Below are 16,623 nucleotides of genomic sequence, written 5' to 3'. Positions count from 1 at the left end.
ACTTTGGCCACCTCATGAGAAGAGAAGACTCCCTGGAAAAGACCCTGATGTTGGGAAAGATTGAAGGCACAAGGAGAAGGGGACGACAGAGGACAAGATGGTTGGACAGTGTTCTCGAAGCTACCGGCATGAGTTTGACTAAACTGTGGGAGGCAGTGGAAGACAGGAATGCCTGGCGTGCTCTGGTCCATGGGGTCACGAAGAGTCAGACACGACTAAACGACTAAAGAACAACAATAGGTAGCCGTGTTGGTCTGACGCAGTCGAAATAAATTAAAAAAATAAAAGAGTTAGTGTCTAAGGTGCTACTGGACAATTTTTTAATTTTTTAATTTTGACTGCTAGATTTGGGCTTCTACTAGATGACCACGTGCACATTTTGTAGGATCATCTCCAAAGAAAGGGAGCCCGTGACTGTTCCTTTAAAAAACACACACGACGGATTTCTATATGCAATACTTCCCCTACTTTTTGCGTTGCATCCTAACCGGAACCTTAAATCGCGGTTGCGTGGAGCTTTGTGAGGCACCTCTTTGACCGCGACTACACCCGCCGGTTGAACTGAGCATGCGCAGAAGCCCCGGTTCCCTTTTAGCGGAAGTGGGGAGTCCGAGGCGGTTGCTGTGGAAACCGCGCCCATCGGAAGGGGCGTGGCGTAAATAAGCACCTCCTCTCGCCTTAAAGGGCAATCCTGTGACGCGCCGAATGCGGGCTGAGACTATCAAGGTTGCAGATGAGCGCGTTGCCTTTATTGGCCTGTCAGAGGAAAGAGCTTTGCACCTCCTTGATAGACAGGTGTTCGCAACTGCTGTTTAGTTTTTAAATTTCAGATTTAAAAATCCCTGTTCTCCAAGGCCAGGGCAGCATATATTGGGATTACCCTGTTCAAGCCTCATAATAACCCAGCAGGGTAGTGTAGTAAACGAAAAATTGCCCTTTTTGTTTTAATGTTGTATTTTAATCATGTTTTTAAGTTGCATTCATTCAACTTGTTTTTATTATTGCTTGTTAGCAGCCCTGAGCCTGGCCTTGGCTGGGGAGGGCGGAGTATAAATAAAAATAATTATTATTATTATTATTATTATTATTATTATTATTATTACTACTATTATTATTGAGTCCTTTGCAGGTTCTCCATCGAGAAAATAACAGAGGCCAACCAGAGAATATTGAGAAGCAAAGCAGCTAGTAAGCCTGATCTTTATTGAACTGTTGCAACAGGTTGCCCCCTTCACACGCAGAAGGAGGACCCGGAACCAAGGTGTGCCCGCCGTTATACAGACATTTTAAATTGCCAGCCCTGGAGTCCAAGACCATCCCCAGAAACATCATACATACATCACAGAAGGGCTGTAGCTCAAGACCCACCCCCCCAGACACATAATACCTACAGTGCGTTGTTTATCTCCTGTCGTTGTTTAGCTCCTGTCTGGCAGGTTACTTGTTAATGCTTACTTGATTGGATACCCTGGGGAGCCTGGCCAGTCTTTTGTAATGATTAATACTTAGTTCCTGAGCCAGGTCACAGGCTCACCCTATTCATACACAGACATACCCTTAAGACAGGATTTGTGAATGAAAAGACAATGGGGAGGCTTTTCCACTTTCCTTGACCTTCCAGAGAAATCATTTGCTTAGTTTGGGAGTCAAAATGGTTTCAGGGCTGTTTTCCTGTGCTGCTTCAGACATGTGGTTTATATATTTATGTACGTGTTTGCTTGGTACATTCACGAACATTTATTATATATATAAGACCTTGATTTTTTTATTTCAGTAGGCTAGGCGCGTGCACACACACACACACACAGAAATAAATGAGTGGCTGGCACAAAGTCTGTTCAGAGACCTGAACCCTGGTCTCTGAGTCAGACATTATTTTATTCACTCCACCACAGTTGTCTGCCGTGCTTTTTTTCTGGGGACACAGTGGGACGCACACCCTGAAACATTTTGTGAATTTTAAGTTTGGCCTCACTGAGGGGCAGTAGTTCAATATGAGTAGGAAGAAGAGAGTACCCCTAAACATTTTTTAAGGAAAAAAAAGGCACTGGTTGTCTGTATATCTGTGTACCTCTTTGGCTGGAGAGCCAAACAACACACTTAAAGAAAAAAAAGGTAAAGGACCCCTGACAGTTAAGTCCAGTCACAAACGACTCTGGGGTTGCAGCGCTCATCTCGCTTTACAGGCCAAGGGAGCCTGTGTTTGTCCGCAGACAGTTTTTCCACGTCATGTGGCCAGGTTGACTAAGCCGTTTCAGGCGCAACTGAACACCGAAACCAGAGCAGCTCTTGGATCGGCAAGCCCAAGAGGCTCAGTGATTTAGACCACAGCGCCACCCGCGTCCCTTAACAACACACTTAACATTACCTAAATGTTAAAACGTGAATGTCTTCTTGATGGTGGGCAACTGCATTTTGATGTGGTTTCAGGTTTACCAGCAATTAGGTCTATGGTGTGAAGCAGCTTGTTCTTCTTATTTCTTTTGTGTGTCCCTCTCTGATGTGATTGCAGAAGCAAATACATACAGTATTATCCTATATTCATCTGTCCCACAGGGAAACCATGCAGAGAACTCCTGCCATGAACATGTTTGTGTGCATCTCTGTGCAAAGGTGGGTTGTTCCCACTGCACATCTACCCAAAGCCAGAACTTTATAGCTGGCGGATGATTGCATAACCAGCAAAGGCCTTGTGTGCTCTTTGGTGACCAGCACTATTCTAGAGTAGTTGTTGGGGATCTCCTGCCCCTGGGCCTGATTAGGCTCACCAAGTCTCTCCCCCCCCCCCAAAAAAAAAATTTCGTCAATGCGTCACCTTTGGAAAGCCACACACACCTGCCCTATAGCTAATCGTAGGAGCCTGCGAAGTACGGTGCCAACCAGCAAAGTCCTGTGCGTTCTACATCATCATGGCTGGCCTGAAAGCCCTGTGCAAAAAAACTGTGTCTAGTCACTGTAGATGGTGACAGCAGCCACAAAATTAAAAGACGCCTGCTTCTTGGGAGAAAAGCAATGACAAACCTAGACAGCATCTTAAAAAGTAGAGACATCACCTTGCCAACAAAGGTCCGTGTAGTAAAAGCTATGGTTTTCCCAGTAGTGATGTATGGAAGTGAAAGCTGGACCATAAAGAAGGCTGATCGCCGAAGAATTGATGCTTTTGAATTATGGTGCTGGAGGAGACTCTTGAGAGTCCCATGGACTGCAAGAAGATCAAACCTCTCCATTCTGAAGGAAATCAGCCCTGAGTGCTCACTGGAAGGACAGATCCTGAAGCTGAGGCTCCAAGACTTTGGCCACCTCATGAGAAGAGAAGACTCCCTGGAAAAGACCCTGATGTTGGGAAAGATGGAGGGCACAAGGAGAAGGGGACGACAGAGGACAAGATGGTTGGACAGTGTTCTCGAAGCTACCAGCATGAGTTTGACCAAACTGCGGGAGGCAGTGGAAGACAGAAGTGCCTGGCATGCTCTGGTCCATGGGGTCATGAAGAGTCAGACACGACTAAACAACTAAACAGCAACAGTCACTTGATTCCCTAGTCTTGTGGGACACTGTGCACCAGGCTCCACAAGCTGTGATTGTCAGGGCTAGAGAAGTCCGGTCTGGCACAGCGCTTTGCAGAGCCTAGCAAACTGGTTTTAGAAGAACTTATGTAGGAAGAGAGTACTGAGGACTGAATAACTTTTAAGCAGCCTGATGTAAGAGGGTCCAAAAGGTGTAGACAAGAAACAGCTGAGGGAGGCCAAAGCTGAGACTACTTTCATACTCACCCAATGGCACTCGCCTTGTTCTGCAATGCAATAATAGCAATTGGCAGGATGCAGCCTTCAGTAGCCTACTCCCCCCCCCCCCCCCGTGGGAGTTACAATCAAGGAAAGGAGACAGGTATTTCCTTTTCTGCTAGCCAGCTTCAGTTATATCAGATGGTTTATTTTCTTCGGTATCAAACTGAACACTAAGTCCAGATATGAATGAAATGCCAGTTTCTCAGTTTGTCTCCAACCCTTCTGACCATCTGTTCTCTGTCCCCCTACCAAAGTAGTTCAGTCTAGTTGTCCCAGTTTTGCTTGCCATAAAATCTGTGACATCACATGTCTGTGACATCAGAAAGACAGCTCAGGGGAGTCACATACCAGTTAAGCTGAAATGGCCAAATTATTTTTTTACAGGAATTTGAAGGTTGCTGGACCAGTACCTGCAGATCCCTGGGTGCCCACAGGGATGGGGATTTGCCAGGGCAGCCTTCCAAAATCCATCAAGCCCTTGAAACGTGAACTACAAGGTAACTGATTGCATTTCTTTCTGTTTTGTGCATTCCGCAGGCTTTCAAAACAATGTTATCAAAAAGCATTCCAGTCAATATATTTCCCTTAGGTTTTACTCCCAGGTCTGATCCACCTCAAGCCCTGCCCAGGGCACAAGCCATCAGAAAGTTCTGCACAAGTTGCAGACGAATGAACACAACAGTTCTGGTTCATCCTACAGGGTTTACACAAGAGAATTCTGCAGTGAAAAGTGCCCTGTACAGTGCCGGATTTACGTATAAGCTAAACAAGCTATAGCTTAGGGCCCCACTCTCTTAGGGCCCCTCCAAAAAATGTAAAGGAAAAATACCCTGGATGTACATTTCCAAAATATAAGATAAAAAAGAAATAAAATAAAACCTACATACAGCAGCAGTGTTTTGTGTTGTGTAGGCTCCTATGATGTAAGTAATGGGCCCCGCCTGCTAGCCTGCTCCCTAAAATATGACTGGTTTTCTCATTTCTATATGCAGGGTGCCTACATTCTGCATGTGCAAATGGCTTTAGGTCTATAAATGACCATATAGCATATATTCAACACAATTTGTTGTTGATAAAGGACAGCTGGACATATAAAGGGCCCCATTACCTTCAGTAGCTTAGGGCCTCATCAAACCTAAACCCGGCCCTGCCTGTGGACCAGACCTGTCTCCCATTTCATTACCTTGGAGCTCTCATTTTGCTTCCTGATGCAGTTTTTGCTCCACTTGTGGTAGAGTGTACCTGTTCCCATTCACAAACCAAAGTGGTGCTCTTGCATTGCTAGTTTCAATGGGGGCTGCTAAGGAGAACAGACTGGTAGCTTGTGCCCCATGTTAATTAGCAATCTGTTTGGATTTTCGGCCTCTGGCACTCAACCATTTTGGACAGCCCAACAGAAACTAGCCCAGGCAGAGGCAACCTTTGGCCCTCAAGATGTTTTGGACTACAATTCCCATCATCCCTGACCACTGGTCCAGTTAGCTAAGGATCATGGGAGTTGTAGGCCAAAACATGGAGGGCCAAAGGTTGCCTATGCCTGAACCAGCCCGTACCAACCTACCTAATGAGGGACTTGCTGGGGGTTCAAACAGGTGTCTAATGAGGCAGAGAAGGCAGTACCAAAACCTGCAGACCAGCAGCACCTGAGGATGTCATTGCTTCCATGAGATTGAAGACCACTCTCTTATTTATGTCATAACATTGGCACCATCTACCAGCAAGATCTTCACAGTAATGTAGCATCTGCACTCAGCTGTAACACTGCCCATAAATAGGTATATTTCAATAGTATATTTAAAAAAGTGCAAAGCTTTTATCGGTGGTTGCAAGAACCAATGATCCCTATATTCTGAACAAAATGCTTGTTTAACCTGGAGGTAGGCTGTATGAATTGTGTATTGCTTTGTAACAATTTGTTGGGTCTCTGGACCGTAATAAAGGTTGTTGTTGTTGTTGTTATATTTAGAAAACGAAAAGGTGTGTAACACCAAAATGTTGAACCTGTGTTTAATGCCTTGAAAGCATTCAAAATGTTCCACCTAAGGTGGTCATCCCCACGCTGCTTATTGGAAGGGCTGCCTCAACCCCAGATTGCAGTGATTTAATTCTTCCACTTTATTGCTAAGTAGAAAGTCCCCTTTCTTATACCTCACTTTCTTTCACTGCAGAGAAGCTGCAGAGTCCCATCATCATTTTTATGGTAGGTGGTCCAGGTTGTGGCAAGCAGATACAGGGTCACCGGCTGGCCAGCAAGTATGATTTCTACCACGTTGGCATTGGAGAGCTGCTGCGAGCGGAAGCCAGCAGGCCTACCCGGAAAGGCAAGACCATTAGGGACATCATCCTGAAAGGTGCTCTGGTGCCCTCGGTAAGAAGTCCTCACACCTGCAGAACCCCTTTCCATTAGATTAGATAACCATTTTAAGCACTGGGCATGTAGTGTTTCGGATAATTAAACCCATGAAGGAGAAACAGAAGGATCTATATGGCCCAGTTGCAGCCATACAAAAACAACCAAAGTAAGTATTTAAAAAGTAACATATTTGAACTGACATTCTGCATGTGAACAGGAGTAGACCGCTCCATGCAATAAGGGACCCTGCTTTATAAGGGTCCTGGGCTGCAAGGAAGGTTCTGCTTGCATCCGAAGGAACTTATGTAGAAGCCCCTGCAAACATTCCTTGTGTACCTGGGGAAGGTCAGGGACTTGTATGAAGATATTGGGGGTGGGGCTTGCCTGCACATGCCTCCCCGTCCACACTGTGAGCATGCCTTCTACTATTAAGGCTGCAATCCTATACAGTGGTACAGTCATACCTCGGGTTACAGGCGCTTGGGGTTGCGCTATTTTGGGTTGCGCACTGCACCAAACCCGGAAGTACCGGAACGGGTTACTTCCAGGTTTTGGCACTTGTGCATGTGCAGAAGCGCTAAATCACACTTTGCGCATGCGCAGAAGCGCCGAATCACAACCCGCACATGCGCAGACCAGCACTGTGGGTTGCGGACGCTGCGGGTTGCGAACGTGCTTCCCATATGGATCACGTTCGCAACCTGAGCGTCCACGGTACCTTGGTTTGCATACGCCTTGGTTTGCATACATTTTGGATTACAAACACGTCAAACCAGGAAGTGCGTGTCCCAGTTTGCAACCTTTTTTTAGATTACAACCCATTTTTTTTGGATTACGAATAATTTTTTTTATGAAGCCCCATTGGCGAAAGTGCGCCTTGGGTTACAACCTGTTTTGGGTTTACAAATGGACCTCCGGAATGGATTATGGTTGTAAACCAAGGTACCACTGCATAGCCTTACCTGGAAGTTAAGTCTCATTGGACTCAATAGAATTTACTTCCAAGCAGAAATGCATAAGTTTATGCTGCTAATGAACTAATACCATTTTTGTGAAAGGTTTATTCTTTTTGCTGTGTCTTCCAGAAATCTGACCATTTGGGAGTTTCAGCAGCAGTGATACATTCATATCAATGAGAGTTTGTTCCCATTTGAATATAGATGGATTATTTTTATAAAGAATATAAATTAGATTCCTATGCCTAGAATTTGGACCAGTGAAATGTATCTACCAGTACTTATCTATTAGTATTTCACTTTCTCTAGGATCAACTCAGCAGCAGTTGATAGTATGAGACTTGCCTTTTGGAAGTTTTCCCTGCCAATGATAGCTTTCTCAACCAGGAGACTGACTGATTTGTCTCAGACTCAAACCCTGAACGTTCTGCCCTCTCCCGCTGATTTCACTAGATTTATATTCCAGAGCCAGTTTGCTCTTTTATTCCCCTCTGACCCTGGTCCAAATACCTTCAACTCCCATTTTGGCATGTGCTTCAACTAAAATGTTCATGATGCCCCTTGGGCATAGCAAAGCGTCACATGCTGAATTTAGCTAACTTGCATATATACAATACATGATGTTTTGGGTGGAAATTGGCTGGAAAATTGAGCTGGAATTTGTTGAAAATTTTTAAATAGATCTAATTTCAGTCTTTCTTTCTTTTTTTTTGCAATCTTCTAAACAATGAATGATGCTGGAATTAGACTTTAAAAAATATTAAATGAAAGAAAATTAAGTATAACAGCACTGAATAACAGGATTTAAAGCTATGATCTTTCTGGTTTCTTTTTTAATGAACATTTTTAATGCTAGACTTGATGGTCTCTTGCTCTAATTCAGTAGGGGCTCTTATATTTATTTACATCTTTATCCTGCCTTTCTTGTGCCATGGAGCCCAAGGAAGTTCCCAAGGGCTCACTCATCCAGCCACTGATCTGATCTGCTTAACTTCAGCCAGGTGGTGGTGTTATATCCCTTCAGACCACACCCTGGGATATTATATGTGCCATACATTTATAAGGCATCTAAGAGCAAAAGGCTTTAAGGGCTTGCTGATTGGAAGGTTGACGGTTCGAATCCCAGCGACGGGTTGAGCTCCTGTTGCTCTGTCCCAGCTCCTGCCAACCTAGCAGTTCGAAAGCACGTCAAAGTGCAAGTAGATAAATAGGTACCACTCTGGCGGGAAGGTAAACGGCGTTTCTGTCTGCTGCTCTGGTTCGCCAGAAGCGGCTTAGTCATGCTGACCACATGACCAGTCCCTCGGCCAGTAAAGCAAGATGAGCGCCGCAACCCCAGAATAGTTCGCAACTGGACTTACCCGTATTTTTCGCTCTATAAGCCGCACCAGACCACAAGACGCACCAAGTTTTTGGAGGAGGAAAACAAGAAAAATATATATTCTGAATCTCAGAAGCCAGAACAGCAAGAGGGATCACTGCGCAGTGAAAGCAGCAATCCCTCTTGCTGTTCTGGCTTCTGGGATAGCTGCACAGCCTATATTCACTCCATAAGACACACACACATTTCCCCTTACTTTTTAGGAGGGAAAAAGTGAGTCTTATAGAGCAAAAAATACGGTACCTTTAGACAAAGTCATGGAGAGAATTATGGAGAGCTATGATGCTTAAGTGAAATAGGTAGTTTCAGAGACATTATGCGTGAGAGTATTTGCTGCTTTGAAGCAAGGGCAATAAGACTGTTGCTCTCCTGCGGTCTTCCTGAGGGCATCTGGTTGGCCAGAGTGTGAGACAGGATGCTGAATTACCTCCATGTTCCACCCGCATTCCTACAACAATGGGAACACCACTTGATCAGTTCCGTGGCCACCCTTTCAGCTGTTCTTCTGAATAGCAAGAGCAGAAGAGTGTTGATTATGGAACACACTGGAACAGAAGTGACAAGTATTGTACTTTCAAAGGGGAGCCCCCACCACCTGAACACAACTGCAGCCGGTCTCTCTTTCTCTCTCACATATTTTAATTCTCCCTTTCTGAACGCTACAGTGAAAATCACACTGAATCCAGGGCTTGGTTGCCTTGCTAAGCTCAGACCAGTTTCCTGAATTTGCCCAGTTAGTGTTGGCTAAATGTTTATGGCTACTGCCAATGGTTTGCTTGCACAGTACTTCACAAGCAGGCTGCCTGCTGGGATGCGGTCTACTCTATTATAGTGGGAAACTGCTCCCATAGGTTAGTTCTTTCTGGACTGAAACCTAAAAGGCTCTTTGCAAGGACTTAAATATGGCCAGCGGATGCGGGTGGCGCTGTGGGTTAAAGCCTCAGCGCCTAGGACTTGCCGATCGAAAGGTCGGCGGTTCGAATCCCCGCGGTGGGGTGCGCTCCCATTGCTCGGTCCCAGCGCCTGCCAACCTAGCAGTTCGAAAGCACCCCCGGGTGCAAGTATATAAATAGGGACCGCTTACTAGCGGGAAGGTAAACGGCGTTCCATGTGCTGTGCTGGCTCGCCAGATGCAGCTTGTCATGCTGGCCACGTGACCCGGAAGTGTCTGCGGACAGCGCTGGCCCCCGGCCTATAGAGTGAGATGGGCGCACAACCCTAGAGTCTGTCAAGACTGGCCCGTATGGGCAGGGGTACCACCAAATATGGCCAGAGATTGAGACCCTCAGAGGACATCAGAAAGGTGGATGAAACAGCGCTAAGTTGGGTGGTTTATTGTTGCCTTTATCTGGTGTAATAAAGCTCTTTGACGATGGAGATGACTGTCTTTCCAGGGCTACATCTTGGAGCTGCTTACTGACAACATGCTAAAAGCCGAAAACGTCAAAGGATTCTTTGTTGAAGGCTTCCCTCGGGAAATCCATCAGGCCAAACTATTTGAAGAAGTGGTAAGTGTGGCCGCTGAGTGGGAGGTGAAAGGGAAAGAGCGGCTTGACCTGTGCCAAGGAAGGAAATGCTCCAGAGGCTCTCAGGTTGAGATGTGCAACATCAAATGGGTAACTTGTGGGTTGGCAAGGAATACATTCCCAATAGTCCAGTGGCTGAATGGTTGCGTGCCAGATCTTTGGGTTCTGTTTCAAACTCAGAGAGGGCTAGGGGAAAACAGCTCAGTATAGATAGCGGAGATGCAATAATCCTGTGCTTGTAACTGCTTTGTTGGGTTATATGCTAAATTAAAAGCTGGTTGGAAAGCAACAATGCAAATCCCTAGTCAGGTGATGCTGTGAGAATCAAGTACAGTCAAACCTTGGTTGTTGAACGTAATCCGTTCCAGCCCATTCGGCTTCTGAAACGTTCGACAACCACGGCACGGTTTCTGATTGGCTACAAGAGCTTGTGGCACTCAAGCGGAAGCCATGTTGGATGTTCGGCTTCTGAAAAACGTTTGAAAACCGGAACACTTACTTCTGGGTTTTCGGTGTTCGGGAGCCAAAACGTTCAACAATGGAGGTGTTTGGGAAGTGAGGTTTGACTGTATAGCTCGAAGGGTCTGGTCCTTTTTGCGTGGGCTTTATCTTTGTTTTTCAGCTCTCACAGGTCTTTATAATTTGGACAATACTACTGTTTGTGAGAGGCATTGTATCCCTGTCACTGCAAGCTCAGAGAAGGAACTGAACCTCCAGATCATTCTGAGCTGAGAAGTTCTAACCTTACCAGACCAGCATGTTGTCACGTAGAACACCACATTCATAACTGTGTTTTGCCTACAGAAGTTTGCCTATTTCACATCAAATGTTTAGTACAGATTGGGTGGGGGTGTCAGCCAGACCAGCAGCTAACTCCTTACAGCTGGATCTCAGACCAAACACCGTACTGTGCCTTAAAGGTTGCCTCCAGAGGTTTCATGTAGCACTTCGTATGAAATCATGCTCAGAGAAAGCACCTGCTTGCGCCCTCCCCCACTCAGCTCCTATTGCTGTGCTGCCCAATACTGTGACCCCCCCCCCTTTTTATCATTTTGCTCTAAACAATGAATCCATAACCTTGTTCCCTAAATCCTATTGGCTTCTATGAGCTTAGAACAGAGGTCGGCAACCTAAGGCCCATGAGCCGCCCCAGAACCAAGCCGCCCACTCGGCGAGCCCCCCGCGCTGCGCTAAACCAGTGCAGCGCGGCACAGGACTCTTTTCCATAGATCCGGAAATCACTTCTGCGCACGCCCAGACGCTGGAAATCGCATCTGCGCATGTCCGCGGCACCGGAAATTGCTTCTGCGCAGGCATGATTTCCGGCATCTGGGCATGTGCAGAAGCAATTTCCGGTGCCACAGACATGATTTCTGGCATTGTGCTGCACCAGGCCGGCCCTGCCCATGGAGGATCTCCGTGGGAGTGATCCAGCCCATGCCCAGTAAGCCTTGCTGACCCCTGGCTTAGAACATTAGATGAATTCATGGTTGGGGCCTATCAGTGACTAGTAAATGATGTCTAAATGGAATTTCACATAGAGGCAGTATACCTCTGAAGATCAGTTGCTGGGGGAGAACAGCAAGCAGAGCTGTGGCCTCCATATACTCTGCTTTTGGGCTTTTACAAGCATCTGACTGGCTTGTAGAAGCAATATGGACTTCGATGGAGACAGCCTTCTTGGTGGCTGCACCGTGGAACTCCCTTTCTAGGCTAGCTCCTTCTTTGCATTCCTTTCGCCAGCAGGCTTTTGCTCAGACAGGCTTCTGGCCACTAGCTGGTTGTTGTGGCAGTGTGTGTCTTCTGGGAGTGGCTGGGCCATATTTTCTCTTTGCTGTTGTGCTTTTAAATGTTTTCAGCACTGTTTTTACTTAATGTTTTAAAATTTTATATCGTGTGTTTTTCACTGTTATGTTTTAATTCATGCCGTGAGCCGCCTTGGGTCCTGCACGGAGATAAAGGTGGGATATACCGTATTTTTCGCCCTATAGGATGCACCGTCCCATAGGGCGCACCTAGTTTTTTTGGGGGGAAATAAAGGGGGGGGAAATTATTTTTCCCCCAGGCGCGGGGCTGGGGCGGGGGAAGCCCGAGCTTCCCCCGACCCCAGCCCCCATAACAGGCAACTCTCCGCAAGCCACGAGAGCCCAGCACGGGCTCCCGCGCCTTGCGGAGAGCTGCGTGAAGCCACGGGCTCCCACGGCTTGCGGAGATCTGCGTGAAGCCTGGAGAGCGAGAGGGGTTGGTGCGCACTGACCCCTCGCTCTCCAGGCTTTAGCGAAAGCCTGCATTCGCCCCATAGGATGCACACACATTTCCCCTTCATTTTTGGAGGGGGGAAAAGTGCGTCCTATGGGGCGAAAAATACGGTAATTGAAATGAATAAAGAAATCTGCTCCCCTCCATGCCTGCCCTGAATTCTGGCTAGGCTCCTCAGTTCCTATGCACAACAGCTTTGCACACCCAATGCAAAACAATTAACAGCCGAGTTGTATGTTTCATGTTGCAGGTGGGGCGTGCACCCAACATCGTGATAGTGCTTGACTGCTCAACGGAGACTATGGTCCAGCGACTGCTGATCCGAAGCCAGATGGGCGAGAGGGTGGATGACCATGATAAAATCATCCAGAACCGGCTTGACACTTACTATACACTGTGTGAGCCCGTCTTCACCCATTACCTACAGAAAAGCCTACTTCGGCATGTAGGTCTCAAGAGAACTTGGCTGGGCCCCCTTCCTTGTCCTTTCCCACAGAACCCAGGCCTGGAAGTCCTGGCAACTTTGCAAGAGGGCAGCTTATTTGCTTCTGATGTGGACAAGCAGCCAATGCAGTCCTTTCAGAAAGACTCTCTCTTGCTTGTTAACAGGGCCATTTGAAAGGTTGCGTCCAATAGGCAGTGAGGCGGGAAGCATTAAGTCAAAAGGGCAGGAGGTTGGAAACAGCCACATTAGACCCCAATCTTCTTATTTCAGGGAGGAGGTCTTCCAGAAATGCTTGTGAAAAAGTTGCACTAGAATGCAAAATCTCAAATGCACTCACTCCTCAACCAAGTAATAGGATCATAAGCAGAAGGGCCCTCTAGTAGATCATTTGCTACAATTCCCTTCCTTGAAGCAGGATGGCAGATATCAAAGAACTTAAAAGGATGCTGTCCTGTTCATCCTTGACTACGCAAAATGATTTCCCCTAACTTCTTCCAGTTTGCCACTAGCAGTTTCTCCTGATTTTGAATGTTAAGTGTCAAAGCGCAGTTTATCTTGGACACTCATCAGAACTGCCAAGAAGAAGAAGAGCTGGTTAGGTACTGCACCAGGTCTGCTTCTTGCTCTAAAGAAGCCACTGAAAGCTGCTTTCCAGGAGCAGCTCCATCTGATGGGAGCTGCTAGGGCGAGTTGCCCCACTCCCCTTAGATGCCCAAGGGCAGCTGAAGAATGACAAGGAGACACCCCCCTTCTAGAAGGGAGCAAAGCCCCATCCATGCTGATGACAAAAGGAAAGACTAAGGCAAGGTATAAAATCTAGTTGGACGTCTTTACCAAAGAAACTCTTACAAAATAGTGAGAATGCTTTTGAGCTCTCAAAAATTCTTCCATTAGGCTCGTTGTTAAGCAATGCAGGGGGTAGGAGAAAAAAAAGTTGGCTCGATGGAATATAAACTTTGTGGCTACTCCGTTGGTGTTAAATATGTTAACTCCTGCAAAACTTCAGTTCAATCGGATTAGGCTCAATTTGATATTGATGGGTTTGAAGATGCACCTCAATAGATGCAACTCAACTGGATTTTTGCATCTCTTCTTATAGGTCAACAAAGCTTTCTTTGCTTTTTTCTGCAATTCTATCAGATGTGAATTAAGCCAAACCTAATCTAAGCAGAAAGTAAACGTCTTGCTCTAGGGCAGCTGGGGTCAAGGAAGATTTTTGTCTCCCCTGTTAGCTGTTCCAGTAGATGTGGCCTGATTTGCACAAGACCTCTATAGGAACCATTAAGTTAAACTGAGCAAAGAGGCTACAGTTAGGGACACAGGTTTGCGTGTTCTTTCACCCCATGAGTGGGGGCACAGAACACATTTGGCCCCCACAGCAATTTGCTTCTTTTTCTTTTCTTTGGGACTATCCCATGGGAAAATTTTAACAGCTGCACCAAGGTCTAGTGATGGCCATACCTACTCCAAGCCCTCCTAAAACTGGGCAGGCTTCCTTTCATTGTCCATGTCTACCCCAGCGTGGGGGTGGGTCAGCAGCAAGTGTTGTTTTCTGCTGCGTGCTTGGCATAATTCCTTATAAACAGAGGCATGCTCAGCCTTTCTATACCCGGTGGTAGCAACAACAGAAAAGTCTCCTCTGTAAGTAGCTGGCTCCAGATGTGCCCAAGAGCTCTTCATTCCATTTATTTCCAGATCCTTGGGGAAGAACCACCAGACACCATTTTTACCAAATCCTGCAGTGTAGTCGATGAAGTGATAAAGGCAGCTACCACTAAATAAAGTGCAAAGCTAGGTATCTCTACGTAAAAATAAAGATTTATGCTGCTGGTCCATCACCGTGTCCTTTGCAGGATTTTCTCAGAGCTAGTTCACACACACATATACGTCATTTGATGACTTGCAGCTTAGTTGCAAATTCCTTTGGAAAATTGTGTGTATGATGGTGCATTCATTAATCAATGAACATGTATGTGTTTAATAGCCCTTGGCTAGCAGGGCCCAGCGTAGGCCAAAGGATGCAGCTCACAAAAATGCCCAAGCCACATGGCTAGCACCTACTTCAACTGATCACAGGGCAGTAACTAGCACAGAAACATCCTTACTGTAAATGGAAGATGTGATCCATAAAGGCCAGACTCTAGGGCTGTGCGCTCATCTCACTCTAAAGGCCAGGAGCCAGCGCTGTCCGCAGACACTTCCGGGTCACGTGGCCAGCGTGACAAGCTGCATCTGGCGAGCCAGCGCAGCACACGGAACACCGTTTACCTTCCCGCTAGTAAGCGGTCCCTATTTATCTACTTGCACCCGGAGGTGCTTTCGAACTGCTAGGTTGGCAGGCGCTGGGACCGAACAATGGGAGCGCACCCCGCGGCGGGGATTCGAACCGCCGACCTTTCGATCGGCAAGTCCTAGGCGCTGAGGCTTTAACCCACAGCGCCACCCGCATACCAATAGTTTATTCAGTAAGTACCTACTCCCCTTCATTTCCTGCTACAGTGGGCCATTCACACCTGTTCTTAGCTGCTGTATACAATGAGTGTTTTGCATTTCAAGATCAACAGAGACCAGGCTGTTGCACCATGCTCCAGCAACCCTTCTATGACTTTTCTTCTGAGTAGGCAAGGCTGAGCTTTGGATTAGAAACTTGTAAAGTTACCAAGTAGCCAAGAGGTTCTACAACTGGCACTGAAGCACACAAGGAAGATAAATGCAAGCTATTTCAGTTTCAGGCATGCTTCATGTATTTCCTGTCATGTAGCCATGTGTCCGTCCATCTCCCCCTTTAACAGAGATTCCTTCTCCACATATATTTCCTTTTGAAAGTTGTAAAAGGAAATATATGCGAAGAGGGAATTATAAAGGGGTGGGTGGGTGGACGGACACATGGCTATCCAAAAGGCTATGTAGTGCTTTTTAGCACTGAGTGATTACTCCAGCAACAAAGGATCTCTTACACAGCCTACAAGTGAGGATGTATGGGAGAGTAGGAATAGCAAGCAGCTCAGCAGTACAGAAGCCATCAGCGCCACTTACCACAATCCTCCCCATTTCCCCTTTGTATAACCTGACACAGAAGAATAAGGGAACCATTGCATCCAAATACAGACAAGTGTTTTGCACTGGCTCAACCCTGGGAGACCTGAGCATAATAGTTGGGTCTCCAAATCTACTGGATCAGCCTCTGGAGCCGGAACTCTCCCAGAGTTCATCTGCACCATTTATGCTCCAGCCATGTTTCTGGCAGGTCACAAAACAGCTCAAGGAGATGTCGTTTTGTGTTAGTGTCAGTCAAGACATTCAGATCCAGCAGAAAATCTTAAAGTAACGCAGATGAGTATCATCAAGTCACAAAACGATGAGACATGATCTATTATGGGTGGCTGAAGCAGCTAAGGGTTCCAGCAGCTGGTGCAGTCTTCCAGAAATTTAGATTGTGTAACACTGCAGCACGCCCCCCCCCATATTTGTAAATCCAAGTACAGTGGTACCTCAGGTTAAGTACTTAATTCGTTCTGGAGGTCCGTACTTAACCTGAAAATGTTCTTAATCTGGAGACCACTTTAGCTAATGGGGCCTCCTGCTGCTGCCGTGCTGCCAGAGCAAGATTTCTGTTCTTATCCTGAAGCAAAGTTCTTAACCTGAAGCACTGTTTCTGGGTTAGCGGAGTCTGTAACCTGAAGCGTATATAACCTGAAGCGTATGTAACCCGAGGTACCACTGTAGAAGACTAATGTTATTTTCAAACTGTCAAGAGATGATACACCAAATGAACTGAACTTGCAGGAGTCCCCAAAACCAAACCAAAGCTTAGTCTACTGAAAAGCTCCCCGGAGAGGCAGCTTTCCCCTGCTCCCCAGCTCAGTATCATCCAAAGGTCGGAACCTGCTTCTCATTCCCAGGGCTCTTGTGGCG

General features: G+C 46.5%; 1 protein-coding gene across 2 annotated transcripts; it reads left to right on the top strand.

Moving 5' to 3' along the window:
• Positions 1 to 220: 220 nt before the first annotated feature.
• On the top strand, positions 221 to 15,264 carry LOC114587960 (adenylate kinase isoenzyme 1). 2 transcript variants are annotated; one of them, XM_028712861.2, is made up of 6 exons: positions 221 to 2,613; positions 4,173 to 4,285; positions 5,957 to 6,156; positions 9,873 to 9,986; positions 12,514 to 12,708; positions 14,404 to 15,264. In XM_028712861.2, exons 1-6 carry the CDS (start codon positions 2,564 to 2,566, stop codon positions 14,488 to 14,490), a joined length of 759 nt encoding a protein of 252 aa, XP_028568694.2. In that variant the 5' UTR covers positions 221 to 2,563; the 3' UTR covers positions 14,491 to 15,264. The 2 variants fall into 2 exon arrangements, with proteins under 2 accessions (XP_028568694.2, XP_028568692.2); XM_028712859.2 differs by having other exon boundaries at positions 224 to 2,613; positions 12,514 to 15,257.
• The last annotated feature ends 1,359 nt before the right edge of the window (positions 15,265 to 16,623 follow it).

This window comes from Podarcis muralis, chromosome 17 (assembly GCF_964188315.1).
Source record: "Podarcis muralis chromosome 17, rPodMur119.hap1.1, whole genome shotgun sequence".
In the NCBI taxonomy this organism is placed as follows: Eukaryota; Metazoa; Chordata; class Lepidosauria; order Squamata; family Lacertidae; genus Podarcis; species Podarcis muralis.
Note: the sequence above shows the minus strand (reverse complement) of the source record. Positions and strands in the feature narration are given on the sequence as shown.

Bases quoted from the DNA above. Each gene is read 5' to 3' on its own strand.
- LOC114587960 (XM_028712859.2), top strand. From the start codon at position 2,564: ATGCAGAGAACTCCTGCCATGAACATGTTTGTGTGCATCTCTGTGCAA. The intron at 6,157-9,872 runs GTAAGAAGTCCT...CTGTCTTTCCAG, and splicing joins AAGGTGCTCTGGTGCCCTCG to GGCTACATCTTGGAGCTGCT. The intron at 9,987-12,513 runs GTAAGTGTGGCC...TTCATGTTGCAG, and splicing joins CCAAACTATTTGAAGAAGTG to GTGGGGCGTGCACCCAACAT.